The sequence below is a fragment of the Hemibagrus wyckioides genome, linkage group LG26 (assembly GCF_019097595.1).
Source record: "Hemibagrus wyckioides isolate EC202008001 linkage group LG26, SWU_Hwy_1.0, whole genome shotgun sequence".
Lineage (NCBI taxonomy): Eukaryota > Metazoa > Chordata > Actinopteri > Siluriformes > Bagridae > Hemibagrus > Hemibagrus wyckioides.
Window position 1 is genome coordinate 6,973,917 of NC_080735.1, and position 10,000 is coordinate 6,983,916.

A 10,000-nucleotide genomic window follows, 5' to 3' on the forward strand; every position below is an offset into this window, starting at 1 on the left:
TCTGGGATTATTGGCAACCTTAATAAAAATGAGCAGAAATAATGGTAACAGTGTGTATACAACAGTGCGCAGCCTCTTTATAGTTTTCCACCCAAACAAAAGATACCTATCTATCTAAAAGAAATAAATAAATAATTTTACTTAGAACATATTCTAAATTAGTTTTTTTTTTTTAGAAAATAGATTGTTGCATGGTGTGACACTATATAATATACAGTTGTATGCAAAAGTTTGGGCACCCCTAGCTAATGTTTTCTTGATTTTGGAAGTGAAAGGAAACCCAAATCAGTGCAGTCAGCTCTTTAAAACGAATAACATTTTTCTACATTTTATAAATAAAGTTAATTAGCTAGGTTACAAATAAAATGATGCTGGTGTTCTGAAAATGGAGCTAATTGATACCTACAAAGCAGAGGAAGATTATAAAAAAGATCTCTTTCAGCTCACAATAAACACTTGTCTCAATCTCAGCACATGTCATCAAGAAGCAGCAGTTATGGGGAACTGTTCTGGAATTCAAGGCAAGATCTAGAAGTCCAAGAAAAGACAGAACTGGGCACATTATGCTGGGCACAAGTAAAGCAGAGCACCATGACAATATGACAGTAATGACCCACAGGAAGGCTTAGGTGACCCAGGTGTAGTCAGGGTGTAGGGGGGGTTCAGTTAATCTGACATCGTAGGTCACATGACAGTGTCCAGATTCCATTCATACTGGTCAGTGTGTATCGTATCAACAGCTGAAGTCCAAGCATTTTCACAGCATCTTTTCACAGAACATTCAGTGCCTGAGAAAAGGCTTGTGTTAAAGTACACAGAAACCACTTATGTTTAGCTAAAAGGAAAATATATAGAAAAATACAAATAATATATTTAAAATTGTATTAGCGTGTGCCAATAATTCTGGAACTCAGATGTGATCAGTTAAGCTGGTTGTATATTTCTGCATTTATTACAAACCCTTTAAAATGTAGCTGTTCTTTTTGCATTGTCTCCTGGTTCCATCATCTTTTTAAAGCTTTAGTCACACACTACCATTATGTTTAACTGCAAACACTATAATCATGTATTAATATCGTTTATTTATTCTAGGTCAAGTTCGAAAAATGATTGAAGAAGAAGATTGTGAGGAAGATCTTCCTAAAACGACGCACATAACAATCCCAGCAGCGTACAGCTCAGGAATTACACTTTTTGCCCTAAAGGATTCACCTATTGGTCAGGAGCTCCTCAGTGCCCCCGAACTGCCTCTGCTGTGATCGCCGGACCTCTTGTGCTGTGTTTGGTCGAATTTTTAACCAACTGTCATTACGATATGGTGTCAGAAACTGTAAATTTCATTTTTAACTGAAAATGACAAACAATGGCTGTCAGTATTTCAGACTTTTCATGATGGCTCAAAATAGAAGGTTATGTATGTAACCGTAACTCTACATCTGAATGGAGGATCACCTGGACAAATCAGGAAACATCCCGTTCCCTAATTGGAAAACAGAGAATCAGTCCAGGAAGTAGTTGGAATTTGCAAGCGTTGTTGTTGTGTAGGTTCAGCTTGCATGTGGATCTGTACTGTAACATTAAGCTGTCAGTAATATATCATGTCTCTCAGCTTTTTATTTGTCATTGAAAGAGACGAGTGGAAATGCGGTTGATTAAAATGTAGTGATTTTCCTTTGTTTACACTGTGATCAGTTGTTTTAAGAAATTTAAGAAAGAAAGTATGTCAAAATAAATATTTGTCCTGAGATATTTGCTTTAGATAGCTACTTCTCCCAGATTTAAGCTACAGCTATCTGTCTAGGAGTGTGAGCGCTAATACATGCTTCATTGGAGACATTTATGGCATTTGACAGACACCCTTATCCAGAGAGAATTACATTTACTTCATACAAGTGAACATTAAGGGTTTTTCTCAAGGGCCCAGCAGTGGCAGCTTGGTGGTCCTGGGATTTGAACTCGCAAACTTAGTCTAACTCAGTAGTCTAAGCACTGAGCTGCCACTTACTGTAGTATGGGAGATGTGAAGTTAGTCACTGTATTTCTTCAAATCGCTGCTTATGTAATATCAGTGGGCAGCAAAATGTGCTTGAGGGTGATCACTGAGTCACTCTATATAACAGCCTCTATAATAAATAAATAAAAGAAAGTTTTTTTGTAGATTCCATTATTTACGTTATACAAAAGTAGTTAATTATAAACACACAGTGATAGTTACCATTCTACACTTTCAGTTCAGATTCATGTTCTGCGTGAAAAATAAACATGAGGCATCTTGAGTCTGTCAGATGATGATGATGATGATGATGATTATGACGATGATAAGTAATGAACAGCACATGTGTATGACTTTACCAAACGTTGGCCATTTCATATAACGGGCAAATTTCCTTTCACAGTAATAAGCAATAAGAACAGTATGAGGATAGAGTAGAGATGGGTTCTCTGCAGTTTGTCTTGGGTTGCTTTCCTCAATCTGTTCTTGATGGTTTAATTGAACTACATTTCCCATGACTGAACAGTAAATCATCCCGGAAGTGAAAAAAGCATAAAGCAAGACGAAACTTTCAGAAATGTTTACAATTTTATCTGAGCTCCCTTTAAACTTATACCCGGCTCATACTCTTATCATAATGTCTGTGTTAGACTTTTTCCCCCATTACACTCCACACGTTTCAGTGTTGTAGATAAACTGCACCATTTCTGACGAGTCCCGCCCCTTGATCTCTGATTGGCTGATAAGCTCACACTCTATACCTGTAGATTGCTGGATTGATTGAGTTATGAACCAATCCAGAAGCAGGAGGCGGAAACCTTTTACTCCAATCCTTCTCTTATGAGATGGAGTTTCTTTTCGGGTGTGAAAACACGTGTCCTGCTCCTGCAGTGTCTCTCTCTGTCTCCCGCTTCTCCTGAAGACACAAGACATTACTCTGTACTTTTATTATCACCTATAATAAGAAGGTGAGTCGTGTTTCAATCTCTCGCGCTGTAAAATCTTCTCGCGTGTGTATCTTGATACCTAGTAACTTTTATGAAAGTTTCTGGTCACTTTTGAGAAGCGTAATGTTTTGATATCTGCTAAAGAGAGATGATCATAATTATTAAACACCAATAACAAACCCGGATGCTGGGTTCTCGCAAAATATGTTATTTCTGCAAACGCATTTATTATGCATTGTTTTAGATACTTTCATCTCTAATTCTTTAGCTGTCTGTAAAATGCATATCCTGTATCCAAAACTTTAATCCCATGATCTAATCAAAACGCGGTGAATTACAGAGAGGGCACGTGCGCCTTGGCTGAGTAACTTTTTTGTGCTATCTTGTTGCTCATTGATCAGAGACACGGCGCGTGCACGATTTCACAACCAAAAACTCAAACCCTTTCAGTAGTTTATCTGAAGCTGTGCATGTCAGGTCATGGGTCAAATCAGTGACTGTCTCTCTGCCTGTCTCGTTTGAGATCGGTTTTTATACCCGGAAGTTTTATTGAATAATGCAGCTCAGGGGTCGACCTTGTACCTGCACTTTTCAGGTGCATCTACATCAAGTCCAGCACTGGAAGTGGGCAGATGTTGTTATTTGGGCAGTGTCTCTGATCTGATCATGTGTATAGACCTCACTGAGGTGCAGGAAGGCTGTTGAACTGGGAGGTGGATGTGGAGAAAGTTGTTTCTTGGTGTCTCTCCAGTTCAGGTTGCTTTTGGAAAATCTGTTCCCTCGTGACCTCCTTTAGCAATTGCTCATCTTTCCTGTGCTCTCCGTGACGGAAGCTGTGCAGATTTGCTCTTCGGACGTGGGCCTTCAGATCATTGACCCCGTCCAGGAGTGTAACGCATTCACACATACACTCTCCAGTCACTGTATTATGAAGTCACCAGGAGGTGGTCCTACTACTGGTTGCCATGGTAATAACATTCATCAATGGGCGCATCTATTTTTCTTGTCACTAAAATGAAACATTCTGGAGGAGGGAGGTTTGGTGTTCGGGTATAAAGTTTGAGTAAACGTGTATATCTGTCATGGTGTAGGAGGAACAGTGTGTGCTCTTTGCTATGGATCACGTGCACTCTACTGTCTTCACTCCCATCGGTAGTCGCTGCACAGATGCTCTCCAAATTTATATAAGTTTAACTTTTCTCTAAGTTGTTGCTGGACACGCCCACATCTAATCACTATGGCTCAGATAGTTGCAAGCTCTCATTGAAAATGAATGGACTCTGGTCACTATCTTGCTTTGAGTTGCTGTGTGTGTGAACGTAGCATGAACGTAGCATTAGTAAGAGGATCGCTGCTTCAGCATTTGATACTACAAACATTTTCTCCTCTAATACTTTCGAAAGCAGTGGCATATTTCCCAAATGTGACAATTTGACAAAAGCATCTATGCCTGTGATTGCGTTCGGTCAGTTATCACTGTCCAGCTATCTATAAAAAAGAAGTAAGTTGTTTACTAGTGTGTTGTGTGGTTCACTTAGCAGCAGATGAATTCGGGTGTGTGTTTGTGATGAGAGTTGACTCACCATGTGAAGCAGGACATGAACTAAATAAACATGCTATGTATTTTAGATTACAGGTGTGATGTTTGGTATCTGCGACATGCAACATGATGTAGATCTACTAACATGCTGTTTATTCTGGATATTTGGACCAACACAACAAAATAATCACAGCATGCGATAAATAAAATGTTTGCTATTTATAGGCATGAGGCAGAATATCGTTGTCTCATATATTGCGATACAAAATACTCATGAGAAGAACAGTGCTTCTTTGACTTGCATCATTATCACATTTAATATTCATTATGAGTGCTAATTCTTCTTCATACAAGCTAAACAGCAGAGGCAGGAGCATATAGAGCACAAAGTTTGCAAATGGGAATTTAACTGCCTCGAAATAATCAAAAAAGTTGAGCTCTTCAGAACGAAGAGTTATGGCACATGTGTCAAACACATACACAGTCACACTCTAGGCTGTAAATAAAACTGTAGCAGGTCACAAGTCGTAAACCAGAATATACAAAATAAAATAGTCTGATTGTTTTCTTGATCTGAATCAATAAACTCTCCGTGTCATCTGTGTCCTCCAGATGAGGATTGAGGATGAGGGTTTAACTATGGTTCCTCTCAAGGTTTCTTCATTTCATCTGAATTTTTTCTCTTCACCATCACCTCTGGCTTGCTCATTAAGAATACATTTATAAGTTATATCCTGAATGTATATATTTCTGTAAAGCTGCTGTCTGACCTGTTCATTGTTAAAAGCGCTAACAGCATATCTGATTTCTTTGCAGAATAAACCTATTAAGACTTTTATTTATATTATTTGTCTCTGTATAGTCTCGTGAAGTCTGTATTGAAAAATGTCTCATATTGTGACTAGTGTATCATCTCATAGTGCTTTTTTTTTCTTTTTCTACTTATCTAATCTTTTCTATGAAACCAAGCTAAGTCAAATAGCAAACAGAGCAAAAGCATCAGTTTAGCACTGAATCAGACTTGACAAACAGACTGGAAGGAGTGGAAATGCACTGTTTTGTAACCTGCTGCTCTGTGGACTGCTGTTTCAGATGAAAGGTGCTTTATGATTGTAAAATCTCTGTTGCTGTGACATTTATGTCGTGCTGCATGTAGATTTGGATTGTTAATGAAGCTGGAAAGTTCACTGGCTCCGAATCAGACCCGTATCCCATAGGTCAATTTTTCGTTCAGTTAATTTTACTGCCTACATGTAGGGCAAGTCTAATTGGATAGAGCTGTATTTGTGTGTGTGTGTGTGTGTCTTTGGAGGGAGTTGTTTAGGGGACCAAACTAATATGAAAAGGACTCCAAGACCCTTTCATGACCCATTTCACAATACTTGTCACAGTACTTACTTTTAATGGCTTGTTTTTTAATTGGTGTTTCTCATTTTTTAGGTAACATGCTCTGGTGTATGTACCTGTAGATCTGTTTTGAGAAACTATCAGTGATGCAAATGTTTAAGAAATTGTTTCATGATCTAATGCAGTGGTTTTCAAACTGTTTTTTTTTTTAAGCGTGACCCTTTTTTTTCCTTTTTAAAGTATTCCATTTAATGTGTGTGTGTGTGTGTGTGTGTGTGTGTGAGCATAAATAACGTACTTTAATGAGAAGGGTGGGCCTGCTTATCTGGTCCCAAGCCAGTTCGCAGGACGACAGGGCAACACGAATGTCCGAAGGACCATTCAGCTTATTTTGTTGTTTCGTCTTCATTTTGGTTAAAACTGAGAATCCAGTTTCGAACATATAGGTAGTTGTAAAAGGCAGCAGCAGTGAAATGCTTGCTTTCCTTAGCATCAGATACTCAGTGGAGAGGCTAATTCAGAACAAAAATAATTTACTTTCATAAAAAAATGGTGCTTTTTGACTTCCTCCTGCTCATAATCAGCATAAAATAAATTAAAGATGGGCGACTAATATAACTCTACTGAAGCCTGTGCATCATCACAGTGGTGTTTTAAGTGTGTTTCTATTCAAAGTTGTTGTTGTTGTTATTATTTAATAATAATAAAATTGCATAAATTAATTTTGGAACATTTTCCTTAAAGCATATTGGCGACAAATTTTAAGTATTGTGACCCACCTGAGGGTCCAAACCCAGGGTTTGAAAACCTCTGAACAAATGTGTCTTCATTGTTACCAAATTAACCAGAAATGTATTTTTCAGGGCGACTACATGCATGACTCAAACAGATTTACTAGAACTTGACCCACTTATCAAGTGGTGGTTATGGGTCAAGACACACACACAAACAAACAATAAATGTAGTCACAAATACAGAAACACCAGAAAGGTTCATGGAGCATTTGATTGAGAGTAAAGTTTCATTGATTTGTGGGTTTTTACTTTATTGTGGAGGTGAGGATGTGGTCACGTATATAAGTAATTACTGAGTGTACAGCTTACACACACTTCTTGTTGACATCATTTCTAATCTCGTGATGTAGGTGAGGATTGTCATCATGGTGTGATTTGTGGTTCTGACATTTCTCTCAAACTCTTCCTCCAGTGTTTCCAGAGGACTAGTGGTAGGGTTTATACCTCAAGTCTATTAATTATATGTTTAAACCTTACATTCTTTGGACATTTAGAGTATTGTCTTCTAGTCTACAGTTGTTAGTGTTGTGCTTTTCCACGGCTCTTATTCACAGCTTACTCTTACTGATTATCCTTCTAAGACACTTTCGTGTTTGATTATAATATCCAGCTAAAATAGCTGTAATAATAATTTATGATCTTACTATCTCAGGTGAGGATGAGTTCCCTTTGAGTCCGGTTCCTCTCAAGGTTTCTTTCTCATGTCAACTCAGTCGGTTGTAAAAGCCATCATCTTACTCCTGGTTTAAATTGGAATATGGGATTTGTCATGATTTGTGTCCGTTTCCTGTCTCCCCTGAGATGGATTGTTGCACAGTCGGAGTTCCAGTGCACCCCAAATGGGATTCAATGGGATTGTGGTCAGAGATCTGTGCATTTCCTCCACACCAGCCTCAGTAAACCATGTGTTTATGACGCTCGCTTGGTGCACCCGGGCATTGTCCTGCAGGAATGTGTTTGTCTATGAATTTCAGTTCCAGTGAAAGGAATTCTTGATGCTTACAAAGACAACCGTGGATTACAAGCTTTTGGCAACAGTTTGGTGAAAGCCCACATATGGGTTTAGTGGTCAGGTGTCCGCATAGTTTTGACCATATAGTATAGAGAAAAAGAAATGTATCCAAACCGCCAAGTCTTAAATCTTATTGTGCTCATTCATTGCCCTGAGGCCACCAAATGGAATATCTTTTTCAATATCTTTTTTTTTTTCTATCTCCTGTTTTGTTGTGTCCGTGGTCAGTAATGAATTTCCAGGTCATGTCGCTCAATTTGTAGTTTTTCTTTTTAGTATTTCTATTTTTCCTTATCATACTAGAGGCAGTATATTTATAGAAATGTTCCAAAAACCAAAGACTGTTAGTTTTTTCCTCACACAAATCTTTACAGTAAATGTTGATCTCAAACTCGTTCCTTCTCTCTGAGATGTCCCAAGTGCTTATTCAGAAGAATCTAAAATTGGAAGGTGTTATCTTTAGCTAATAAAATGCAATGTAAGTTTATCCAACAGAGGGGAAAAAACATCTCCCACTGAAAGCTAACAGCGTGTTGAATAATTAGACTTCCGGCGATAAAATAATTTATTTATATTGAAAGTCGATGTCCATCCTGCGGTGTCCTGTAACACCAGTGTTTTTGTAAAAACAGGACTGAACTGTGTTTTGTGTTTCACTCTATAGAAAAGCCTTTGCAGAATGATTGATTTGATTTGATTTGATTGAAATATTCCTTTTATGATGAATCCACATGGGGAAATATGAGGATATGGACATCTGCTGTTTCTGAATGTAAAGTCCGGGATTTCTGTGGTCTCGTCATTCGCCAGATAGCAGAAATGCATCATTAGTCCATGCGCTCACTGGCATTTTGTGACCTTTAGCAGTATTTGATTGTGATCACGATCAGTGTATTTACGTGCCTCATGCTGCTCAGGGATAAAATAGTAACTTTATATTCTCTGTTTCTATACTTCTATAAAGCTGCATTCACTCATACAGCAAATTTATCACTGCAAGTCCCCAGTCGCTGTCAGTCCGCAGTCGCCAGTGGGTGTGGCTACTACTGCTTGCCATGGTAATAACATTTATGAGTGGGTGGCACAACTAACATTCCAAATCTGTGAGATTTGGATATAAAATGTTTCTATGTACATTTCACCAGTGTATATCATATGAGATGATCACTGTGTGTGAATGGAGCATTACTCTGAACACTCATCTGATCTGGAGGAATTTGGGCTTCCAGTGATTTGATATTGTTTTGTTTTTTTGTAGACAGTAGACATGGCTGAGCGGGTACTTATTATCGGGAGTGGTGGACGCGAGCATGCACTGGCGTGGAAGCTGGCTCAGTCACCTCTTGTCCAGCAAGTCCTGGTTGCCCCGGGGAATGCAGGAACCGCCAGCTGTGGAAAGATCTCCAACTCTGGTGTGTATGTGTGTGTATCTGTGCGTGTGTGTGTCTGTCTGTGTGTGTGTCTCTGCCTTTCTGCCTGTCTGTCTCTGTCTATCTGTCTGTGTGTATATCTCTGTCTGTCTGCCTGTGTGTGTGGGTGTGTATCTCTGTCTGTGTGTGTGCCTGTGTCTGTGTATGTATCTCTGTCTGTCTGCCTGTGTGTGGGTGTGTGTATCTCTGTCTGTCTGCCTGTGTGTGGGTGTGTGTATCTCTGTCTGTCTGCCTGTGTGTGGGTGTGTGTATCTCTGTCTGTCTGCCTGTGTGTGGGTGTGTGTATCTCTGTCTGTCTGCCTGTGTGTGCGTGTTTTCATGCCTCCCAGATCTCAAGAGAAAATACTACACTTTATCTACACTAATGTCTTGTTTGACTCTCTCCAGCTGTGAGTGTGAGTAATCACAGCATCCTGGCACAATATTGCAAAGATCATAATGTGGGCCTGGTGGTGGTTGGTCCAGAGGTTCCCTTGGCTGCAGGTAAGAGCTTGTCTGTGTTCTGTATAATCACTATGCAATGAGTAGAAGTTAAAAATGCTGTTGTAAGTGTGAAATCTCTTCATGGTGCAGGTATGGTAGATGATTTGGCTGCAGCAGGTATCATGTGTTTCGGTCCGTCTGCTAAAGCTGCACAGCTGGAAGCTAGCAAAAGTTTCTCTAAAAGTTTCATGGACCGTCACAACATCCCCACTGCCCGCTGGAGCACCTTCACTGACCCCCAGGAGGCCTGCAGCTACATCCGAGAGTGTGTATAAAGGGAGTGTGTGTATGTGTGTGTGTCTTTCTTTCTCTGTCTGTCTGTGTGTGTGTGTGTGTGTGTGTGTCTGTGTGTGTCTTTCTCTGTCTGTGTGTGTGTGTCTTTCTCTGTCTGTCTGTCTGTCTGTGTGTGTGTGTTTGTGTGTGTGTCTTTCTCTGTGTGTGTCTTTCTCTGTCT

The 10,000-nt window shown here is 39.4% G+C and overlaps 2 protein-coding genes across 3 annotated transcripts in view; both read left to right on the forward strand.

The window, feature by feature from the left end:
• Positions 1–1,671, forward strand: part of LOC131346719 (uncharacterized) — a 16,260-nt gene extending 14,589 nt beyond the window's left edge. For both annotated transcript variants that reach the window (XM_058380293.1, XM_058380292.1), the window contains one exon: positions 1,093–1,671. In XM_058380293.1, coding sequence (XP_058236276.1) covers positions 1,093–1,259 — 167 coding nt within the window. In that variant the 3' untranslated portion in view covers positions 1,260–1,671. The remainder of the gene's footprint in view (positions 1–1,092) is intronic.
• Positions 1,672–2,806: 1,135 nt separating this feature from the next.
• gart (phosphoribosylglycinamide formyltransferase) overlaps positions 2,807–10,000 on the forward strand; it is a 37,574-nt gene continuing 30,380 nt past the window's right edge. Inside the window, exons 1-4 of the mRNA XM_058380291.1 lie at positions 2,807–2,961; positions 8,892–9,045; positions 9,451–9,546; positions 9,637–9,811. Coding sequence (XP_058236274.1) covers positions 8,901–9,045; positions 9,451–9,546; positions 9,637–9,811 — 416 coding nt within the window. The 5' untranslated portion in view covers positions 2,807–2,961; positions 8,892–8,900. The remainder of the gene's footprint in view (positions 2,962–8,891; positions 9,046–9,450; positions 9,547–9,636; positions 9,812–10,000) is intronic.